Here is a 24,941-nt window from a genome sequence, read left to right as displayed (position 1 = left end):
GGGCCGTCTGGCACATGGTTGTGTTTAACTGCCACTATATCAGCAATAGTGCTGTGCTCATTTTAGGAGTTGAAAAAAAAAAAAACATACTGCCCTCCTGGTTTGATAATTTAATGATCACTTATTTCAAAGCTTATCTAAAAAGGAGTTTTCTTAGTAACCAGGTTACAGCAATGCCTTTTAAAAGCTAGCACACCTTATAATGTATTGTCAGGAGCTCAAGCACACAAAATTTAAGAGAACAAAAGACATTCTAGCAATACAGCCTTGAAACACCATTGTGAAGAATTTTGTCAGCCTCAGCTACGCAGGTCAAGGAGGCCCAAAATTTAGGTTACACACTTTGGTCTGTCTTCCACAGAGAAAGAAATTACCTGGAAATATCCTAGGGTCATTTTACTGGTCACAAGAGAATGAAGTGAAGTACCTGCTCCATTGGTCATGAACCCTCGGCCATGAGGACAGAGCTTTTTGAAGGCCACAGTGCCCTGGAAAGGGCAGATCTCGCAGTGGGGACCCCAGCCCCTGCCTCCGTCACAGCAGCATTCAGACTTCGTGACGGGGTTCCTATTGCTGGAGCCAATCTGGCACATGTTTTGTAGCACCTCTGTGAAGCAGTACCCTTCCCGGTTGTCTGGAAGGGACATGACACGGAGAAGAGGAAGTCAGGGAGTGTAAAGAGCAAATACCATGGCATTAACAATTTGGTCAGATATAAAAACCAAAAGGATGTAACACTTTACCCTGGCTGAGAAGGAGCGAGAAGGGAAAGCTGCAGACAGCAGCAAGAGAGAAAGGTTGGCGTCTGAGGAAAACAAGACAAGAAAGTCAGTAAGTGGGCAGGAAGGCATGGGGCCGGACATGCTTGCACTCCAACTGCTCCCAGAAACATGGGGGAACAGACTTTCTATATATAGAGAGACGGGCAGAGAGACATTTGGAAATGGGTCTTGATCACCAAAAGCATAAAAAGGCAGCCAAGAGAGAAATTCCAAACAAATGATTCAGCGATGCAATTAGCAAAGGAAGAATTTCGCTGCAGGGTGGTACTAACCCCAACAGACAATCACAGTCACCAAGTCACCCCCTAGACACGAACGTCATTAACCCTCCCTCTAATCTGGACACTTTCTCTCATTTCTAACAAGATGTCTGTGTTTCAAGCATCCCGGTGCAGAGGTTAAGGTTGAAGAGCATCCCGCTGACTACTCACCGAGGCACTCGTCCTGGGTGGGGCTGGCCGTGAACCCGTCGTTGCATTCACAGGTGTAGCTTCCGCGTGTGTTGAGACAGCGCCCGTTCTCACAGATCCCTGGCTTGGTCTGACATTCATTCTCATCTGTTTGTTTTCATTGAAGCACCAGAAACGAAAGCAGTCCCGTGACTGTCTTGTATAGGGATACATTCATCCTTCATCCCTCCCTCCTGTCCTCTTTCCTTCCTTTTCTTCTTTCCTTCCTTCCTCTCTCCCTCCCTCCTGCCTCCTCTTTTAAATTTTGCTAGAAAATAGATTATCCATCCACATGACTCAAATTTTAAAAAGGTATCACAAGGGTTGGGGCATAAATCTCCTTCCTTTTCTGTTGTCAAGCCACCAGTTTTCCTCCCTTAGAAAACTGTCAATACTACTGCCAATCTTAACAGCTCCTTCCAGAGACATTGCACATACAAATATGTGTAATAACAACACATGTGTGTGCTGTGTATATCTGTGCATGGGCCTATGCTTGTTTTATTTTTACTTTTATTTGAGAAAGAGAGAGAAAGGGAGGGAGAGAGGAAACAAGGGGGAAAGAGAGGGAGAGGAAGAAGGAAAAAGAGAGATCTGTCATTCACTGGTTCCCCTCCCTAAACACCTGCAACTGACAGGACTAGGTGAGGCTGAAGCCAGGAGCCTGGAACATAATCAGGATCTCCCCTGTGGTAGCAAGGACCACAGTATCTTAAGGCATCACTGCCATCTCCAGCAATGCACATTAGCAGGATGCTGGATCAGAAGCAGAACTGGGGTGCTAAACAAGGCACTCTGACATGGGATGCAGGCATTCCAAGCAGTATCTTAGCCACATCCTCTCTCTTACATACTTAAACATTATGGCAATATTCATGTTCACTTTGCCCTTAAATATTTAAGCTCTCAGCACAAAGATAACCTCAAAAGATTATTTCAAGCAAATGAAAAATTAAAGATTAACATGTTAAAGAAATATCATGTAATACTTTCTCAAAGTCAAATATGTAATGGTCCATGCTGACTGCAGGAATTTGCCTAGGCTCATCTTCAAATTCCATATAATTTATGCTTATTATCATATTTCAGCAATGTTATTAAGAAATAATTACCTTAAATAATTAAATAGTTGAACAGAATCTAGCCTCCCAATATTTATAACAATTAAAACAACCAGAGGTTCTTTGAATTTTTCTGGTGATTGTTTAGAAAACTCATAAGTAACTTGCTGAGGTATTCCCTGTGATTTGAGAATAGTTCAGAGTTCCTGAGACAGAGGGAAGCAGAAGGTTGGAAACACTGAAAGCAGTGGTATAACAGCTACAAATCCTGCATCCAAGCCATGCCACACCATCTAAACCAGAACACTGAAACAGGGCACAAGCTCCCACGTGATTTCCTATGTGCAGCTCAGGTCAAGACCCACTGACCAGGGGGATTCATTAATCTACATATTTTTTTCTGTGATTTTAAAATCTGACCTTCAATTCATATTCAATTCTTTTTTTTTTTACATGGTAAGGGAACAGTGGGCATCCTAATCTTCTTGACTAACATCTAATATAACACCTTCCTGGTGTCACTTATTTTTAAAGAAGGGAAAGAATATTTGTTGCCTTAAGGAGAGATCTAGAAATTTTCTGTAAGGGTCAGATGGCAAGTATTTCAGGCCTTGGGAACCATATTTTATGGTCTCTGTTACAACTATTAGACTCTGCTGTTGCTCTACAACATGTCATAGACTATATAAATAGTGGTAATAGCTACATTTTAATACAACTTTCTTTACCAAAACAAGTGATGGGTTGACAAGCTAGACTTGGCCTGCAAGCTTTCATTTGCCAACCCTTAATCTAAAACTGTGGTTGTCATGCAGGGTTCACAATATGATCACCTGAGAAACCTCAAAGGATCAGTGCCCGGACCCCACTCTAAACAAGGCAAGGTTTCCCAAAGGTAGATCCAGCGTTTACAGACACTCCTGGCTGTGAGACCTGACACCTGTATTCAATGTCAGAGCTCTCAATGGCAAAGTTGAGTCAACCAGGAGGTACTACAATTTAGCAGAGAACTGCCCCCAAATCTGCAAAGGGCTGTATGAAGTAAACGAAGGGAATGCATGAAAAGTCCAATGTTCCAAAACTGGCAGCAAATGAGCTGTAAAAATGGCTAAAAGCCAGCTCCGAGGGGAAGAACGACATTGCTCTTAGAATTCGTAATCAATCAAGAGGCCGGGGACTTCCATGGATAATTATGTCACCGGCAAGAGAGGCAAAAGTGGCTGGCCAGGAATACCGTGAGATGGGACTCAGCCCAGGATCTCTGTCCACTGTTACCTCCTGCACACTCAGAGCTCTCTCTGCAGAAATTCTCTCACCTACGCAGCCTTCGCCATCGGGTCTCCGCTGATACCCAGGTCCACAGATGCACATGTAGGTGCCAATGAGGTTCTTGCATTCCATTTGCTTTTCAGCACAGTCATGTTTTCCCTCTTGACACTCATCCTCATCTGTAAAAAATGGACAAGCACAAATTTATAGAAGAAGTTGCATTAGCTGCCTGTCTTTTAAACATAAAATGGTAGCAAGCAAACATTTTTTCATCTGTATTTCTTCAGTGTTGGTTTTATTTCCTTTTGAATTGTGGAACACTGGCCTCCCCTACATGGCAAAGGGTTTTCAAAGTAGCTTTGAAATTACTCCCTAACCAGATGACAACCTCTTTAGGAAGCATGGTTCTGGGGAAGGTATTTGTCTTGGTGATGCCCACAGCCCATGTCAGAGTGCCTGATTGGAGTCTTAGCTCCTGCACTGCCAACACAGCTTCCTATTGATGTGTATGTACTCTGGGAGGCAGAAAGTGAAGCTTCCCTCCAGTCCCCTGTGAGAGATCCAATTGAAGTTCCAGACTCCTGGCTTTGGCGTGGCCCACCCTGTTGGCTGTGGGCATTTGGGAGTGAAACAGTGAATGGGAGAACTTCATACCTCTGTCTCTCTCTCCCTTGAAATGAAATGAAAACATGTAAATAGAAAAAGAACCATGATTCTAATCCTGCCTTTCCTCTATTCCCTTCCTTCACTTTTCATACTCCTTTGCAGAAATATACTTTCTAATTCTTTCTAATGAAATTAAAAACTATTATTTAGTTATAATGCAATGATATTTTATAGTAGTTATAATGAAATATATAATTATTATATATAGAGAGAATTATAATCACAACCTAACACCACAATGGATTATAATATGCTGATAAGCCAAAGCTTTTACTTTATTATTTTATACAATAATTTTAATAGAATATTTAATAATAGGACATGATGATAATATGATAATATTAGTGTAATACAGGAATAATAACTATATAATAAACGCTTTGGTTTTTATATTTTGATGAAAAGAAAGTCATCCGCAGATATTCTCCACTGGTTCTTCCTCCTTCATTTTTTCTGTCCGGGGTGAGTTGGATCTTTGTCACTCTTGACATTCTGTCCTTCTACATTTCCCTTCCCTATCTGTCTTTTACTTTCAAATATTTTCAGGTGAGAAATATGGACTTAATCACAGGAAATTTTCCCACCCTCCAGCAAAAGTGTATTGAGAGTCTGCTCATTAAAGAACTTGCGAGAAACAAATCAGAGCCATCCAAGAGCCAATTCTGATTACCCAAGTTTGTATAACAGAGTTTACTCCAGTGTTTTGTAAATTTCAGGGGTTCAGCAAACACAATGGAAATCTTTTAGCTAAAATACAGTCCATGTGTTATTCTATTCTTGACTAGAATGTCCCTTATTGAAGGGGATTCCCTTTCTTGGCACTTTTATACACTCCTTTTCTGAGCATCCTGTGTGTATAACCCTCATAGCATTCATCACATTGCAGTATGGCTATTTATTATCTTTATCCCAACCACTTCATATTGAGTTTATTGAATATGAATCAGTATGTCTCTATATCTGGTAGAATGACCAGAATGCCATAGGCATGCAATACACAGTGAACTAATAAAGTGCACTCCTTGACCAGTTGGGATGCTTGAAGCTACAATTTAGGGGGAGATGAGATAGTAACAACTCCCATATTACACATGAGCTATCTATGTCCCCTTCTCCCCAGCTCTACTCTCTTAAAGGAAGCTCTGTAATTACCATTTTCCATCACAAATGGAGTTAGAATTCCCTGGCTAAGATGACCTTGAACAAGGATGTCTCACCTTTGCACATCCTTCTGTCTTCTCTGAGGACATATCCAGCAGGACATTTGCATTCATAAGACCCATAAGTGTTGACACATCGGAAGGCACAGAGCAGAGGATTCTGGGCACACTCATTTATATCTGCAGCAGAAGGAAATAGGAAATGGATCATAGATATTAAAAAAAGAAAATACAGACTTTTGCCAAAAGTTCAAATGCTGCATTATTGTCAATACGGCCTAAGTAGTCTGTTTTCTAGGGAAATACAGCATGAGTGAACTACATGCATTATATTTAGTGTAAAGTGACCATATAATTGGGATCCCCCAATATTGTCTCAGCTTATGCTTATTGTCTTGTTATACTGATCAAGGGTCATTTAGAGAAATAGTAGGCCACTCTACACATGGGAGACTTTTGAAACCTAACAGCAATTTTACCCTCTACTTTCTCCTCCTCTCTGTTCTTTTCTTAGGGCAGGGGTTTTCAGCTGGAGGGTGTCAGATCACCTGGAAGGCTACTGGGCCCCACAGTTAGAGTTAAGAGGTCTGGGATGAGATCTAAAAATCAGAACGTCTAACAAGTTCCCAGGGACACTCATGCAGCTGCTCCAGGGACCAGTCTTCAACAACCACTGTTAAGGGGGCTCCCTCTCTTTTCCGTCTTTCCATACATTCTACCAGGCACAGAGATGGACAGCTTTCAGGTGCTTACATAGCACAGGAAGTCACTTTCATGACTGCCTCCAGATTCTATAAGATGCTAGTGGTTAACTCTGTATACGAATGCTTCTCTGACTAGAAAAAAAGAGAAACCATGAAAAGAAAGGGAGCACAAGGGGCAAAGAAAAAGAAGGAAATTCGAAAAACAGAAAGAAGTCAATACTCATAGAGCAGCTATATCCAGGGATGACTGGCAGGGACATGCCAACAAGTGCTCTGTGTGCTGCACAGCCTCACTGTGCTTTGAGCCACCTGTGCCTCTAAAAGATACTCTGCAGAGAGGGGGCCACACAGAGAAGAAATAATGGCACAGGTCCCCAGGCCTGGATGGTATCTCATATTCATCGATCAACTGTTCCCACAGCTCTTACATAACCAACAATTCTGTGTTGAAGAGACTCACCTTCACATGTCATCATAGGACCAGGCTCAAATCCCTCCTCACAGGTGCATTCAAAGCCTCCAATTACATTCTTGCAGGTGCCATTTCCACAAGGATTGCCCACAGCACACTCATCAGTATCTGTAAGTGAGCAGGTGTATACAAGTGCATCCAGGTTAAACTGAGATAAAGCATGTTTTCAGTCAATGCCTTTCACTCTACCAGAGCGCTTTGACATGTAGCATAGCATCTCGATTAATTCTCATTCTGCTATTGTATAAAAGGAGCACATTTGCCTGATTATTATAGGCTTATAGCTGCGGAATTTTATTTGCTCAGTGGCAGTGGCAAGTGATAGTACCTGGACAACTAGACCCTATAAACATGCTCTTCCTGATAATTTTCTGCTATCTCCCATCCTAGGAAGAAGTGAATCTTCTACTGGGGGTAGATGCTCAAATGGTTAAAACAAGGCTCTTAAAACAAGTCAAACATTCTCACTTGTTTAAAGCTAGAAATACATATCCAGCTTGACTTTTCATTACATCACTCTTCAAGAAGCCTTAAACATGAGGCATTCTTGCCAGATATAAAATAGAAGACTAAACTTACGCAAAATAAGAGACCAGAGGTTAAGCAGAATTAATACACTGGATAAAACCAAGATTCAAGTAGATTTTGTTGGTTCTGTTGAAACCAGATGGCTCACATCAGGCAGCAGAAAGAACAGAAAAAATATGTTTAGGATATGATCTCTCTAAACAATCATGGAGAAAGGACACATCCTACTAAGGAGACCTACAACTTCCATATGCTTCCTAAATCATCTACCAAGAAATCTCACTCTTCTGATACAACCCTTGGGATGAAAAATTTTTGAGAAAGGCAATATTTTGGGAACTAACATTGTTATTTTGTCTGTCTAAGCCATAGAAGGTAATGGACTGTTGTCAAGGGTTACATTGTATTTGGGGGCTCTGAAGACTGAAAGTGAAGGTGCAAGAGCGTGGCAGACAGAGCCCAGGTGAGGATGCTCAGCTGGCGTGGAAACAAGAGCACAGCCTGGAGATTCCAAAAGGGGAACACTGACAAACTTGATTCTGTTCTGTTATTAAGCCACACTTCACTGTCAACAGTATCACTTCTCATTCGTGTTGATAAAAATCACGTTACTATTGATTTTTACAGCAGCAAAATTAGATACAAATACATTAGCTCACCTGAAAAACATTACATTCTAAGGCTTAAGCTAAAATATGACTGGAGAACCTGCAGCTGAGGTTAAAATTCTTATACACGGATCCCTTGTGAACAAACAGGGCTTTCTAATCCATCTAGACAAATCTCAGCAGTTAACGTCAGGTTGTTTTGGAATTTTAGATAAAGAAATATAATGCTTGGATTGAACTTGGAGTTAGTGTGGATTCAGGGTCAAGGGTGAGTCACCATTCTTTGAAATTTTAATGAATAGTTAAAACAAGAATAATTTATGCTAGATAACATTACCAGTCATATTACTAAATGTAACAAAACCAAAATAAATTCTGTATTTCATAAAGTAATAAGGCGATGGACACGAGCAATTTCATTTTCTAATTTCACTTGGATGATGACATTATCCTTCCTAACATCTCTTTAGGCATGCCCATGGATCTGACTTCCCCCACTAGACTAAGGTCCAGGCCGAGAAGTACCTTGTCTGCTTTATGCGCTTCCCTGACCTCTCATGCCAGCACTGTGCCTGGCACTTGAAGGTGACTCAGCTAGTCACCTTCTAGTTCTAAAGCAACAACACCTGAAAGGATGGCTGAAACTCACCAAAGGCCCATCTCAGAACAGAAATGTTCAGATGTGAATACATAATGGCTGCTTTCTAATTGTAAAATCCCAGCAGTAGACACTAACTCGTTACTCACCCACACATTCATTCCCTTCTAAAATGTAACCGAAGGGACACTCGCAGCGGTAGGAGCCATCGGTATTGATGCACTGCCCGTGCTTACACACATCAGGTTCTTTGCACTCATCCATGTCTGAAAGAAGGAAAAGGAGTTAATACGAAGGCATTTTTAAAAAAGCCACCAGGATTAACTATGACTGTTTCAGCATTTAATCATTCAAAGGTCTAATATCACAATAGAATCGGTATGTGTATGTAATGTCAAAAAAATGTAGAGCTAAATGTTCCAAGTTAGATGTGGAGGAGTAACAGTGACTGAGCAGAGTACAAAAGGGAGTTGTTGAGCATATTCAGGAATGCTGAGCATACAGCACAGGCTACTCACCAACTGCAGAATCGTCAGGCCCCACGATGATCCCACTTCCATAGGGACAGATCTGGCGGAAAGCCTCTGCAGGGAGACATGCACTTGTTACTAGGGAGCCCCAAGGTCACCAGTCACAGGCTTCTCCCCAAGCAATAGTTACATGCTGTACGTGTTTGAACAGGACAAACCCAAAATCCAGGGGACACTAACAAGACCTAAAGAACAGCTACCTAGCTCCTGGAATAAAATAATCTTAATGAGTATTCTTTTTTAATATTTATTTATTTTTATTGTAAAGTCAGATATACAGAGAGGAGGAGACACAGGGAGGAAGATCTTCTGTCTGTTGATTCACTCCCCACATGACCGCAACAGCTGGTACTGCACGGTTCCGAAGCTGGGAACCAGAAACTTCCTCCAGGTCTCCCACGTGGGTGCAGGGTCCCAAGGCTCTGGGCCGTCTTCCACTGCTTTCCAGGCCACAAGCAGGGAGCTGGAATGGGAAGTGGAGCTGCCGGGATTAGAACCAGTGCCCATATGGGATCCCAGTGCATTCAAGGCGAGGACTTTAGGCGCTAGGCCACTGCACCAGGAATGCATATTCTTATTAGACTTTCAATCAAATGGTCTGATTGTCTTTAGTCAGGTGTGACCCTCTGCTGGCTCACAGCAGGTTAGGCTGTTGCCTGCAACACCAGCAACCTGTAAGAGTGTCGGCTGGAGTTTCAGCTGCTCCACTTCTGATCCAGTTCCCTGCTAATGTACCTGGGAAAGCAGCAAAAGACGGACCAAGTACTTGGGCCCCTGCCACCCATTAGACACCAAGATGGGGTTTCAGTTCCTGCCTTGAGCCTGGCTGGGACCTGGCCATTGCAGTCATTTGGAGAGTGAACCAGCATTTGGAGACGTCTCTTTACACCCTCTCTCTTTAACTCTGACGTTCAAATTAAATAAACACATTTGTTTATAAAGGCCCAAAATCTTGTTTCATAGCCCATCTATGCCTTGAACAGCCCAAGGAGAGATGCAAATATCAGACATACCATCAGGCTCAGTGGGACACAGCTCACAGGGGTCTCCCCAGCCTTCCCCCTTCAAGGCACAGCAGCATTCCTGTTTGGAGTGATTTCTGGACTTGGGTGATGAACACTTTCCTCCTTCAAACTTCGCATAGCAGTAACTCATTCGCAAATCTGCAATATAAATTCATGATACCTTGAGAGACTTTCCTACTGGACCCTGCTTGTACAGCAGTGACTAAGAAACAATCCACCCTGGTGAATGTGTTCTCTCTGTCACAGCAACCCCTTCAGTGATTATAACAGTAACTGAGCTGAGATCACTTAAAGACACAGGCGACTTTTGTAGAGACCTGATAAACAAATCTATGTGGCTTTTATTTTTTCTTATTATTTTAGCAGACAGTTCAAACATAGTGATGCGAATAATAAAATCCAGTACTGTCATTTTTTGAAATCTGACATCAATCAGTGACTTTAGGGCTAGAACATTCTCAAATGCAGTCATTCCCAAGACTCCTTCACTGATGGCTCCACTTATGTGGGTTTTGTCTACTGCTTAATGAGCACACCAGATAAGGGAGCTCTACTGGTTTTAATAGCCATGGATTTATCTCATCTTGGCAATGATCCTGTGCCCTCCAAGACCTGAAAACAATATCAAACCCCACATCACAGATACAATCAGCAACTCTGTGGAAAACACAGCACAAGCATAAGTCACTGAAGGATCTGGTCATGAAGCTGCTGACTACAAACATGAGTGAAACTTCTTGCAGATTTCACACAAACACATACAACCACATCAGTGTCCTATGTTGACAGAGCTTGCTTGGCTGAACAAAGGAAGGGAAGAGGAGTACAGGGGTCTATGGGTGGGAAGGAGTACAACAGTTTCAAGTGCATTACTGTTTGGTAACTACAATAAAGTATGTGGTGCCTACTGCCTGCAAAATTATCCAACATCACTTGCTACGGTTTTGGAAACTTTCCAGTTCTTCTGGAACAAACTGGATGACTCTGAAAAGTAAGCTCATACGTGGATCTGGAGTGTGTTTTCCTCAAATGTTACTTCCAGATCCTTACAAAACCTCTCTCTCCAAGTGGCCAACATCTGCAGATGTCAAGCAAAGAGTTTAGTATCCACTTTATACCGTTCCTCTTTGTATCTGATCACCTCTGATTTTTCATTTCCCCTACTTCCTGTCTTCCAGTCCCAGGAAGTAAACTATTCTACCTCCCTATTGCCTTTGTATTAAGTAACTTCACGAGCATTGATTTCATGAGAATGTAAAATTAACAGACTTGCCAAAGGTAACAAGAAAGCCTTCCTTGTAATCCAGCTAAAAATTATCTTATCTAGTCTAGTGCATTATTTTATTTACCAAGCTCTTTAGGTCAAATCAGGTTGGCTTCTTTGATGAACCTGCTTTCCTTGTTCCCATACATTCCCTCTTTCTAGTTTCTACTTCCACATTATCACTTTTTAGTGGACCACCCTTTCAGTGGCCAAGGATAATAAAAGCCCTTGTCTAGCAACATCTTTGCCAACTAAATGTGTGTTTTGCCAAGACTTAGCAAACAATCATCTCTGGAGGATACCTTTTTTATTTCTTGAATTATTCAAGTCCTTTGTTACATTCAGACTTTCATGATTATCAAGTCTTGTTTTCAGCATTTATGCTTACAACTGTCTTAAGTATAATTCAGTAAGTACTCACAAAAACGTTTCAACAAACATTAAAACTGAACTCTCCTTTGCTTTCGGGTTTGTAGTGTTTCTTTTACTCTGTAGACATTTATGCTCTTAACAGTGGTGTGTAGAAATTGCTTTAGTCACTATGCCTGTTGCAGACTTTTTCCCCCACCCCAACCTACCTCCTTCCCCTGTCAAAATTCTTGGCATTAGACAGACTTAATTGTATGAAATGTGAAGTCAGCCTCAGTGACAATTCTGTTCACTGAACTTTGCATAAGAGTGGCCATAGAGACCTGTGGTCTTTCACAGCACAACCTGTACATCTGGGTTCCACAGCATTTGCTGCTATAGGACACAAGCCATGCTCTGTGGAATGTTCTTATTTCATGGGCAATAGAAGTGTGACTCCTAATTTTTCATCTTACAAGAAAAACCCAACTTTTAATTTCCTGGCTTTAACAAAATCTGCACTCTGTGGGAGATTTACTTTTGCTTGTGGTGATTCTCTAGAATTGGTTTATTAATCAAAGCTGCCTTGCACTGAGAAAGTCGTGCTCACCCACAGGCTTTAACCAGGGCTCATCAGATGTCTGTCGACCAGTCCATCTGCAAAGGGTCCTGAATCACCCCTGAAATTCCATAAGAACTACAAGAAAGTCACTTTTCCTGGTTGCATTGTTCAGTCCTGGCTCTGCCCTCTGGAGCCGAACATGTGGCTGGGCGGTTCACAGCTGGGCTGATTCTTCCTGTACTGCTAGTTTGCTCTGTGACAGGCCAGTGCAAATTGAATTAATAGCCTAGGAGCTTCCTCTGGCCTGCCACATCGGCAGATTCACACCTGATTTCTCACTGCTTTCTTTCCAAACTCGGGCCAAGCCAAAGGCACATAAAAACAAGGGAGAAGGAGTTAGAATTTATCTAGCTGGTCTATATTTTATGGAAAGAATATCCGTTTGCATTAAGTGCCCCTTCACCACCACCAGCCCAAAATGTACTTAACTCTCCCACAGCTGCCTACAAGAGCTAACCAATCATAGAATATCAAAACTCTTTCCTTATTTCTAAAATCCTCAGTGGAAAATTAAGAAGTTAATTCAATATTCAAGATAACAATAAACAAGAGCCTTAATGAGAACTCAGAAACTAACAAAGTTGTATCACATACTTAGTAGGATTGGTTTGGAAAGATGTTATTGTTAGAAATAAAGAAATGAAGCTTCCAAAAAGATTAAATGAATGGCTTCAAGCTAAAAGTAGCAAAATGGGGGTCTCAAATCCAATTTTGGAAACTTGCATTTTTGTTAATAGAAAAGCAAAAATAAAAGTGTTTGCACGTGTGCGCGCACGCACACACACACACACACACACACACACACAAAGAGAACAAAAAACCCCAACCTAACAAAAAATAATGACCCAACAACACAAGAACATGGGTAGAAAATACATACCTGCATGTGTTTGTGCTACCCTGCCCCCTGCTACTCTGCAACTAGAACATGTTCAACTAGTTTGAATAAGTAGATATCCACATATAATTGCAATGCTATGAAATACCTAAACAAATTTCTGAAATTTAAGAACACAGTATGCTTAAGTTCAGACTCCTTTTGATTTTCAAACTTTTTTTTTTTTTTGGAAAGTCAGCCTGGGAAACTCTTGACCATCTTTAATTGTTAACAAATAATATTCCTGATCCAGAACTATTGCATATCCCTTAACCATCTCTACAATGCTGACAAACAATTTTTCTGACCCAACTTGAGTCCTAGTCATTTTATATTTATTTTTCTGTTTCCTAAAAGAACTTTTTCTGTAAACGATGGGCACTGTATACTGGAGGGCATGTGGTTTGGGTTGTGATTTTCTGTCTGGAAGGTTGGATTTGGCCTACAAACACGCAGGCTACTTTTTCAGAGGTCCTGTTGGACCTCCCCACTGGCTTTGTTGTTCCAGTGTTTCATGGTGACTCCTCCGTGGATGAGCCCATCATCATCTGTTTCTTAGCTGAGGTGCCAAGAAAGCTGTATGAACAACCATGACTTGATGGATGAGTTCTTAACCTTAAAAGTAGACATGAACCTTCTGTCATCTGGTAATCATTAGACCTCTGGGTGAATGAAAATTCTCCATCTTCCCATTCACAATGAGTCGGAGCTGTGCCGTGTTTAAAATGTAAGACCACACCAAATAAACACAGAGTAATGAAAGTCCAAAGTCTTCAAAGGCGTTTACCTTGGCACCTTCTTCCCGTGGAGGACAAGGAGAACCCTTCTGGACAGAGACACTTGAAGCTGCCTTCAGTGTTACTGCATGTGCCCAAAGCACAAATTTCTGGCTCTTCCACACACTCATCAATATCTAAAAGAATGACAACATCAAAGTCAAAACACAACAGAGCCACCATCAGATACCAAATGCAAAATGACAAAAGACCAAGGGCAACTGAGTCTTAAAACCATCCAAAGAATGAAGGTACTTCCCCATAGCCTAATGATAGTTTTAGTATGCATTAGTGCTCTGTGGTAACTTCTTAAAAAATTAGTTTTGAAACCTCCTGATACAAAACCAGAATCTGCACGCACCTTCTCAGGGGTGCAATGATAAATTTAGTTGCTTGGCTGACCAGAAAAGCTGGAGTAATTTCATGCCTGAATCCCACTTCACCTTTGCATCATAAGCTGAAAAGCTGAGACTTCGAGTGTGTAAGCAGTGAGTCAATCCAGGTGACGCATAGGCCTTTGAACCAAATTTATTCTTTTCCACCCATCCACAGAACTTTTCCAAGAAATACAGCCCCCTGTAGTACAAGCTAAAGGCAACGCACAAAATGAAGTCCCTAACTTTAATGTGCATGTTAATTTTTTGGTCGGCACAAAAACTGCCTTTCTTGTACTGGCAGCAGTTTTTCTTTCATTAGAGAGAAGAATATGTCACACTTAGAATCTGAAAGTTTTTCTTTAGCATACTAACGCATTTTAGCCCTTGTAAAGGGTGATCTGCTCTGAAGTTTGACTATTCCTACTCTGCCTGGCTATGTGTGTTGTGAGTTCCTGCTTATGCGTGTTGACCTAATTTCACTTTCAGCATTGCCTTGGTTTTGTCAATAAATCATGTTATCACCCTACTGATAGAAAAAGAATAGCCACTCTATTCTACCAACTCACCCATCACTCTCCCTTTCAGTAGGAATTTGTAGAGAAACGGTAAGTCTTGATTCTGAGTCAGCTATATTTATGAAAACGTTTCGTTTTCCAGCAAAACACAAAGCGCTTCTTTTATCTTGGGGCTCTTTACTTTGGTGTTTGTGAAGAGTTTTACCCATAGTAAAATGTATTTGCTTGCACAATTTATTCTCAAGAGCTCCAGGAAAGATTAAGAAAGTAACTCCTTTATCTTGATTTAAAATTGGAAATATCACAATGAGTTATTCTAGGAACGTAGAATACGTGGTAATTCTCTTCATGGACAATTAAAAATTATCTACTTCCTCATCCTGTGGTAGGAATTTGCATTTATAATTATGTTGTGTTCCCTGTGGCTTATTAAAGAATCCAAACTGCTCTTAATGATCAAATTACAGCATTCTCACACTCCATTCTTTTCCTTTCAGGAGAATTATGTATTAATCATAGAGTAAATACAGCCGATTATTAATAAAAGTGAATAATGCTTTTCAGTCCAGCTTCCATTTAAAGAATCAATACTTTGCTTTTTAAAATTGGATATATAACAAAATTTCTAATTGGCAATGTTAAAAGTGGAGAAAATTTTCATTCACTGTGGATTATTTATAGAAGTTTTAAAGGAAGGAGAATGAACTGGGAGACTTTTTGAAAATCTTTTCCTTCCTATTTATTTATGGAGTTCTGGAAATTTAATGTCCTCCACTAATACCATGACTTATGTGGTGAAATTAAATGAATGCAATACTATAAGGCATTCTGAAAATGCACAGATAAGACATCTGTACTACCCTGTAGTTGAATACACAGACTAATCATGTAACCATACTCATCCAACCTTGAATGCGAGACCTTAATGATTTTAAAACAGTTGTAATCAGTTGATTTTAAATTACTTGCAAACAACTGCCACTTGAAAGCATACAATTCAGACATGAGAATTTTATAAGCTTCATAAAATTTCATGTGAAAGAAGATAATATGACCAGCAACATGCACAGGGCAAAATAATTTCATTACAAATGAACACAGAATGAGCTGTTCTCATATTGTCTGAAGGATGAGGTTACTAATCATGTCTTCTGCCCGTATGCTTCTGACAAAGTATTCAAATGAAGACACCCTTTGGCTTGGTAATTGCAGTGCAGTGACCAATAACACCCATTTCCAAACATTGATCATGGGCCTACCTTCACACTTGTCATTCTGCAAACTGTATCCAGGTGGGCAAATGCATCTGTAGGACCCATCCAAGTTTTGACAGGTGCCTGGTGCACACTTTCCAGGTTCTAGAAGACATTCATTGATATCTGCCAATAAAGACAAGGAAAAAAGAAGGAAGAGATGCCCATTGGTGTGGTTTTTATCAAGCAGATAAAATTTGAAGAAACTGGAATTCAATCAAAGAAATATATGAAGCTATTTAGACAGAATTCCAGCATAAAGAAAGATCTGTGATAATTAAAGTACATGCTTGCAATGAAAGAATCCTGACTAAATCTGAACTGTAATATTGCAACAAGGTGGAGGAGTCCACCATGGGAGGAGGGTATGGGGAGGGGTTGGGGGAATCCCAGAGCCTATGAAACTGTGTCACATAATGCAATGTAATTAATAAAAAAAAGTAAGCCTTATCAGCCTTCCAAAGTGGGCAGGCTAACAAGACATGTTTTATTTTACCTGAAACAATGAAACATTTCTAGAAGGTGTAATATGAAGAGTATAAAGATTTTAAAGACACCTAAAAGATTGCTGCAACTGTGTTTTAAAGAAAAAAAAACAGAAAGTCACAATTGTTTACAAAACAATTTAACTACTTAACTGCTAAATTTAACAATAACTGTTCTCTGTGCATGCAATGACTTGATTTTTACAAATAAGTGGAAATGATTATATATGATATGTAAGTGTGCCACACACAAAGAGAGAGTCAGTGCAGGCAGCATTAAAACAATCTTACTGTGATTTTTCTTGCAGACTCAAGAAGATTGGATAAGAATGGAGACACATGCTTCTTTGAATGACCTCCAGGACCATAGCATCCTGGGTCACACAGGTCCTTACCCACACAGGTCCTCCCATCCGGAGCCACCTCGTAGCCTTCATTGCATTGACACTGGAAGGATCCCACTGTATTAATGCACTGGCCATTTCTGCAAAGGTTTCCATTTCCAGTCGCACACTCATCAACATCTGCCAAAACCAAAACTCCTTTAATATATTCCAATGAAAATGTCATAATCCCAGCAATGATGAAAACTTTTAAAGGGAAAATAGACTTATTGAGCTTCAGTGGCCTTTGATGGCTCAAAACATTGAAATTCCATTGCAAATCTAATTCGTAACAATAGACCTAGCTTTAAACACCTATCCCCAAAACTAACAAGATTACATGACTGTTAGAAACCAATCACCTGTATGAGAATTTATATGTTTAATCTTGATCCTTCTTGGGTTTTAAATGCTAAAACTGATTTACCAATACACAACTGAGCTGAAAGAATTTTTAATATCATTTAAATTAGAAGTACATAAAATTAATCTACAGTACAAAATTTGCTATTGTCACCTCGCATGTTGTACACGAAAGATTTTGCAGATTAAAATTGTACAACCTTTTTGTTGAGGAGAGGCTACAATGACTCACCTGGACAAGACTGTCCACATTATTTCTGAAAAATATCATTTCTATACAAAGAATAAAAATTAAAGGTATTCATGAGCATTTCAATAAAAGTAATATGGTTACTAGATTTGACATTTGATTAGCAATTATATCTGACAAGTCAAATGGCATGTATTTAAAAAGACAGCAGACACACTAGAGATGATAATAATTACGAAGAATACATGTAAAACAGACTTCCTCTGGTGACACACAATTTTGCACACGCACCTATACAGTCGTTGTTGTGAGAAAGAATGAAGCCATGATTGCAGCGGCAGTTGAAGGAGCCGATGGTGTTTCGGCAAGTTCCATTCCCACAGGCATCTCTTTCACACTCATTTATGTCTAGTCAGAAGAAAGTCCATGGGGAACATAATTATTAATGGAAAAAAGTAGTTACGCAGTTGCTGGGCTAAAAGAGCATTTGGGGGTTCACAAAAATCTCATGTGTAGCCTGAGAACTTTGTGGATGCTAGTGGGAGGTCCTTGTTAGAAACTAGCAAGAGGCAAAGTTCTCAACCTTGGGAATTGGTCCTTTCCTTAGTTGGAATGTGAAAGTAGGAAAACTAAGGACATGAGAACTGGACAAGAATTATTTTGTTCTATTTACTTCTAGAATTTTTCACCCTTGCCACTTTTCTCAAATATTTTTACTTGAAAATGGAAAAAATTCTGTGAGTATCTGGGTCTTGATTTGTTGCCACCTTTGGCACAATTCAGCCCTTAGGATTCTCACTCCAATTTACCAAAAAGCACTGACTCACCTGGCATTACCCCGAAATCAACAACAAAATAGCTTTCTAGCTCACTTGCCACTTTAGACTTCATTTCCTTTTTCCCAGTTGCCCCTTAACCATATAACTCCTAACAACAATCAACTATCTCCCTTTTCTAAATTAATATGATGAGACTCTATTTGGTTCTCTTGTGCATTCTTCCATTACTATTTATTTTTATTGGCTTATGACTTTTGTCATTGGCTATAACATACGGCTATCATTAGCTTCCTCAGTGTCTGTATCAACCTACAGCAGCTGGAAGGAAATTAACAAGCTCAAGGAAAGAACTTGACATTAGTGATTTAAAAAAACAACATACAATTAAAAAGTACCAGGAAGATGGGAGAGAGAAGAAATGGAAGATCAACAGATAAGGTGTGGGAAGTGCAAAATGGAATGATCATATTCAGAATTTGCTTCCTGGGCAAATTTTGGACATGAAAATGAATTATTTTTAATCCCAAATCAGGAAGCTGTTGGTGACCCCAATGAGTCTAATTGTGTGTGTTTCTATGTAAACTCATCTATATTCAGTTAAATCATGCAAGCAAATAAGCGCTTCTGTCTTGATTCTTATTTAACCATGCTGGTAAATCCCTTTGGCGAGGCAGGTTCTCTGTTAAGGGGTTCTAGAAAATTCAGTGGAAGGAGAAAGTTGGGCAATGTCTGATGGCTATGCAAGGATTAGCTGCCCAGTGATGAACCAGCATGATCTACTGCTTCAATTCAAAATGTGTTACCACTCTAGAGAAGACAAATCTTTATAAGAATGTTCTCTAATGGATAAATCCAGCTATAGTCAAAGACAATCAATTTAAGCATTACACTATTGATTGCTCTCCTTCAGCTATGAAATTAATTCATACTCTAAAATTTCCCCAAAGATAAAATGGGTGTTGCTTTGAGGCAGAAAAAGAAAGGAAAAAAGGAGGGATAATTATGTATTTGGAGTTTATTTTAAATGAACAGCTTGACAAAACTGAAACCAAGAAAGAGATTTAAAGTTTTGAGCTCCTTTTCCTCCTAGAAAAATAATTTTCTTTTCTTTTGCCTTTGTAAGATCTGTAGGGGGTCAGTGTTGTAGTAAAGTGGATCAGCTGCTGCCTAAGATGCTGAAATCCTTTATGGACGCTGGTTCAAATCCCAGTTGCTCCACTTTAATCAGCTACCTACTAATGGCTTGGGAAAGCAGCAGAAGATTGTCCAAGTGTTTAGGCCCCTGTCACCCACACAGGAGACCTGAATAAAGCTCCTGGGTTTGGCCTGGTCCAGCTCTGACATTTACCAGTGGGTGGAAGACTTCTGCCTCTCTTCCTCTCTTTCTGTAACTCTTTCAAAATAAACAAATAACTCTTTTAAAAAAATCAAAGAATCTGTATATTTGCCTTGAGAATCTGATCCAAACTTCAGACTGTTCTTTCAGAAAAAAAAAATGCTCATTCTGACACTCAAAAGCTGATCTCTCTCCTAATAAAATAAATTCACATAAATATTACAAAAGAATAGGCTGCTAAGATTAAGAAAATTTTGCTTTGTATCTTCATATCTATTGATCCCTTAATCCAATGAGCATCAAGGAAGAAGCTTATTAAATTCAGATGGCCTAACATGGTAGGATATTACTTCCTTCACTTGCCTGTGTTTCTAGTCTGTAAGCAGCAAAACAAATACCTTAAGAGTTAGTATTAAATGTCCTAGCTTTTTGGGAGCAAATGGATTATCCAATAGGAAATGAAGGGGAAAATGAAAAACAACACACACTTACCTAAACACATGGTTTGATCAGCATTTGTTTTAAAACCTGTGTGGCAAAGGCAATAAAAACTGCCGACGGTGTCAATGCACTGCCCATGGCTGCAGACGTTGGGGATTTCCTGACATTCATTGCGATCTGTGAATAAAAAACATCTTAACCATTTCACCGCAGACTTACAAGCCAAAATTTAAATGAATGACTTACATCTAATTATTGTTCCCAGGATTAACCCCAGCTCTAAACTAAATTAGTGAAACACATGCTGGCATCATATTTACTTTTGCCTCAAAATTGGCTAAGACGCTTTCTCCAGGGAGATTCAGAGTATCTTTATAATGCATGAAACAGAGAAAACAAGGGCCAGGCATCAAATGTCCTGAAAGATGAGAAAGCTGGGAAGTAGCATGGGGAGAAAAACCAGTTAAGAGGCTCTTCTGGCAGACGGCCTGCCCAAGTGGTGTCATGGTCTGTAGAATTAATTGAGGTGTTTTAACTTGTCAAGATTTGGTGCCCACAAGTCATGGAAACTTCATAGCTCCTGTTAATTTACATAAAAATTAAGCAAATCTCGTTGCTTTGATAAAGTTGTTCTTAATGGATAACCCATGTTGTCCCTTGCTAAAGTTCACCTCATTGTTTTATTATTCTTGTAACCTTTCACGTCATCTTCATAAAACCTCATGTCCACACATGGCTCCTGTATGACTTGGCAATCCTACTGATGTTTTCTTCCTCTATTCATATATACTCGAGGGAAAACAGTCCCACCTTGCTTCTGCCAGCCTGTAAGCTCTAAATCATATTTATCACCCACTGCATCTGATTAGCTAGGAGGCAGGATTTAATGCATGAAGCAGTAAACAATGTAATTACATGCTTCTGAAGTGCTCCAGACTATGTTTGGAAAAATGTTGGTTTTCCTCTGCTCACAAAAGAAAACAGAGTGGCATCTTTGCAATAGATGCTGTAGAGCATACTGCTCTTAGCTGAATCATCAAGACTCGCTGTTGGAATATGCAGGTCTGTTGGTGGAATATAAAGTTATGATGCTAGAGAACTTAACTGTGAAGTTTTCATTTTTGCTTTAAGACCAGAAATCTGGGTTTCTACAAAACATAACATTTTGGAGAAACTTAGGAGATTACGTATGAAGTTGGGATAGAAGGGTTGAATGGTTACTGAGGAGGTAAAAATGCTGTCAGCGCACACACTCACACAGAGGTTTAGGGGGTGGTGCTAAGTGGGAGGAAAGCATCTCATGTCTGCAGCTGGGCAGAACATCTCAGAAGCAGCTGTATCTGCTGTAACTGCAACTCCCAAGGTCGGACTAGCATCACAAGCTTCAGGAACCAAATGTTTTCTCAGATATCATGTGCCTGCTGTGATCAGCTATCATTTGGACTTTGAAATGATGCATTTATAAATTGAAATGAAAGTCTTATTCAGTTCTTTTGTTGTTGTTGTTTTAAACACAAGTGAAGAGTACTTTGAAGCATGACTGCACACTGTCATGTATAGGATAGCATTGAAAGACATCTCAAAATACATCCATAGTCAGATGTAAACAAAGACATTTCTGCAATGAAGCCTTCTGCCCTAGAGGTTGAAATGTTGCAAAATCCAAGTACATATTTCTTCTGAAGATGTCAATGCATGCAGGAAAATAGAATCTCTAGTTACAAAGTACACTCAGCCATAACACTTACGCTGCTAACACAGGGTGTATTTAGTGTATGTCAGTGTTCTACATGAAACTGAGGCTAAGCCCCAGCATGCTACGGCTGGATATCTTGTCTTGCTCTATGAAACAGCTCTGTCCAACTTCTTCCCTGAGTGTGAAATGGTATGAATGACAAGTCCCATACTACCAGTAATTCTGTATTTTAGTTAGTGTTATTTCATCTGGGTCCAAAGGAATATAAATTTGCAGCAAAATGCAGGGAAGTGGTGTCAATGCCAAGTTTCACTAGGGCATTGTGGCTCATATCAGAGACGTCCTCACTCTTCCTGTCCTAAATTTTTAATACATGGGTAACAACAGCTCGGCTGACAAAGTGCTAAATGCTTGCACATGTTCCTCTAAACCCAACAAAACAAGTCTCGATTCTCAAAGTGATTTTTTTGTTCTGTTATTACACCCTCTTCCCACTAAGGTCTCATAAAACAATGCAAAATGCCCTACAGAGAGCAGTGCACTTCCTACCACTTAATCACTGGCAGGCAAGGAAATCCAAGGAAAGTCTGATCGTGTTCCCTTGAGTTGTTTCATTCACAAATGCCTAAAATATCCAGGAAACTTGCTATGAAATGAACCATAAGCAGAATAACACATTCTTCCTGACTTCTTTGCTAACTACACAATGATTTATAATTACTTAAACCATTCTGAAGCATTTTGCTTCTGGGCTGAAATAACAGTGCTTTAATTTTTCATAACACCGGCTACAAGATCGTGTCAGATACTGAATAGCCTTACCATTAATAGGGGCTGAGAATTCTCCCATCCTTCTGGTATCTACTGCATGCTGACAGAAGTGAGCAATAACAACAACACAAAATAGAACCTTGTAGGGGACCCAGTTTCCCACTTACTTAAAAAATGACTTAGCACTAATATGAGAAGTTAATGTTTGCTAACTTCAATCATTGCTCTTCTATCAGATGTTTGGGGAGAAAAGTAGACACTATTGGTTTCCCTTGTTCATTGTATGCAGTTTAATGTGTGAGGCTCAGGAGAGCTTCACTGTCTAGATTTGGGATATGAGACCAAGACCGTTCAAAGTTCATTGCATATAAAGGGAATTACATGGAGGGCCAAAGAAAGGGAAAAAGTTATTTGGACCTGAATACTGGATAAGGTAGAATGTGTGTGTGTGTGTGTGTATATATGCACTTATGCATGTAAGTGTATGTGTGGGTATTTACAGGGGAGAAAACAGATGCAATAGCATGAATCCTATCTGTGTGAATGACTTCTTACCTTTGAAAATATCTGTAATAGAAGGAAAAAAGCCAAGTATTTATACATTTTAGCACTTTTCGTTTTTTAGGTGTGGTTGAGTTTATCCTTTTAACCCTTAACTCATATGTTCTGCAGTCTATCTATTTCCAGGCATGCAAAATGCAAATCTGTCAGGATGATGTCATGGGAGGACATGAGTACCCAACTCATCTAGCGCTACATACCATTGCACTGTCCAGTGGAGGTGAAGCGGTAGCCGGGCTTACAGTCACAGCGGTAACTGCCTGCAGTGTTAACGCATTCTGCATTACGCTGGCAAACTGGGCCATTCTGACACTCGTCAATATCTACAAGCAGGAAAAAATTAATTAGAAGGAGAACAGAATCTAGTATTGTGTTGACAGTCTGTTGCGCAAAAAAAAATTTGTATTTTCTTATTTTGATTGGTTTCATTGAAAAGACAACGGGGATATTTACAGCAGCTATATTCTTAAAGGGCAGAATCTTGAACCAACTAAGATGTCCTTTAATCAGTAAATGTATAGTAAGTGATGCAGAGACAATAAAATGACCAGTTGTTGCCAGGGGTTGGGAGTAGAGAGGGATGAACAGGTGAACCACAAAGGACTTGGAGGGGAGTGAAACTATGTTGTGTATTACCGTAATAGTGGATAATTGTCATCATACATTTGTCCAACTCCACAGAATGTGCAGCACCAAGGGTAAGTCCTATTGTCAACTACAGACACGGAGTGCCAATTATGTGTCCATGTAGGCTCCTTGGTTGTAACAGCTGTACTGTTCAGGTGAGGGCCATTAACAACAGGGGATGCAATAGATAAGTAGGGCAGGAGGTACTGGAAAATGATTATAGATTCTCAATTTTTCTGGATTTGGGGACCTAAAACTGCTAAAAAATAAACTTTTTTTAAGAAGACTGAAAATCCATTATCCAAATGGATTATCCAAATCCATTATCAAAATCCATTATCCTTTACTTGAGTAACATTATCTTCAGGTGCAGGTACTTCCTCATGACCACATACGGGGTCTCAGGTTGACCATGCAAAAAACAAAGTTATGAAAATTGACTGCTAGTGCCAGCACTTGATACCCATATATGTTAATATCTGAGGAAGATGTGTGTTTACTCAAAGCCACAGTATTTTACGGCTCAACAGGTAGCTTTTGTCTGAAAAATGGTAAGGCCTATAGAGCATATGTGGTGGTTATAGTTTTCCATGGTCATGGGTTCTGGCCCAGAACCACTCTTTCAGCAAGTGCAAATGGCAAAGAGGCACTTGGCTAAAGTAATGGTTAAAGGGACATCTGAATGAAAGAGAAGGGGAAGCATCACAAGGAAATGCCAGGAACCCTAAAGTCTATACAGGAGAGGGAAAAGCATGACTGTGAGAAGGGCAGTCATGTCTAGCCCTCACCTTGTCCACATCCATGCCTCCCTTCCAGGCACCTGATTCTTGATGATTTCTCTAACCCTGGAGACTGAGGTCAAGGCCTACATAGGCTACCTTCTTAGGAAGGTTCTGAATGACTCTTACCTCTCTCTCTTTTAATACACACAGCAGGTAGGGGAAAGCAACTGTGCCCACTTGGAAATAGTCCCCAAAAGCAAAGAGAAGAGCACATAATAAGTACTCATTGGTGCTACACCTTTAGTTGTGGTATATAAGTTGTCCCCTATTCAAACAAATTTAAAACCTTAAAATATGGACATATGTGCTATAATAGGTTTCCACAGGGCATTCATTTTTCTAATAAAAATTTCTAAGTCCTAAATATTACATAAAAACTATTCCAACTATCCGAGGGAATGCTGTATATTTAATAACTGATTGTATATTTAATAGCCAGTAATATCCCTTTTATAAAAATGCAAAGAACACTGTCTTCCCCAGATGTAGGGAAAAATATGAAGTGCTAGAAGAAATTCTCAGAATCACTATATGTATGTGTATACATATATGCAGGCAATAGGAGGTAATTTAAAATGAGAAAAAGTATTATTTGCATGAATGCCAACATTCTTCCTATGAAATCAAATTTGATGTTCTAGCC

At 39.9% G+C, this 24,941-nt stretch overlaps 1 protein-coding gene across 2 annotated transcripts in view; it reads right to left on the bottom strand.

The window, feature by feature from the left end:
* The window catches only part of FBN1 (fibrillin 1), a 227,834-nt gene that overhangs the window by 15,792 nt on the left and 187,101 nt on the right, over window positions 1-24,941 (bottom strand). For both annotated transcript variants that reach the window (XM_058665887.1, XM_004578093.4), the window contains 14 exons: window positions 23,090-23,212; window positions 19,913-20,038; window positions 17,597-17,713; window positions 16,765-16,893; window positions 15,891-16,010; window positions 13,751-13,876; window positions 9,841-9,990; window positions 8,816-8,881; window positions 8,447-8,563; window positions 6,552-6,671; window positions 5,445-5,567; window positions 3,609-3,740; window positions 1,214-1,339; window positions 428-634 (listed from right to left, as the gene is read on the bottom strand). In XM_058665887.1, coding sequence (XP_058521870.1) covers window positions 428-634; window positions 1,214-1,339; window positions 3,609-3,740; window positions 5,445-5,567; window positions 6,552-6,671; window positions 8,447-8,563; window positions 8,816-8,881; window positions 9,841-9,990; window positions 13,751-13,876; window positions 15,891-16,010; window positions 16,765-16,893; window positions 17,597-17,713; window positions 19,913-20,038; window positions 23,090-23,212 — 1,782 coding nt within the window. The remainder of the gene's footprint in view (window positions 1-427; window positions 635-1,213; window positions 1,340-3,608; window positions 3,741-5,444; window positions 5,568-6,551; window positions 6,672-8,446; window positions 8,564-8,815; window positions 8,882-9,840; window positions 9,991-13,750; window positions 13,877-15,890; window positions 16,011-16,764; window positions 16,894-17,596; window positions 17,714-19,912; window positions 20,039-23,089; window positions 23,213-24,941) is intronic.

This window comes from Ochotona princeps, chromosome 6 (assembly GCF_030435755.1).
Source record: "Ochotona princeps isolate mOchPri1 chromosome 6, mOchPri1.hap1, whole genome shotgun sequence".
NCBI lineage: Eukaryota > Metazoa > Chordata > Mammalia > Lagomorpha > Ochotonidae > Ochotona > Ochotona princeps.
This window is presented reverse-complemented; position numbering and strand designations above follow the sequence as displayed.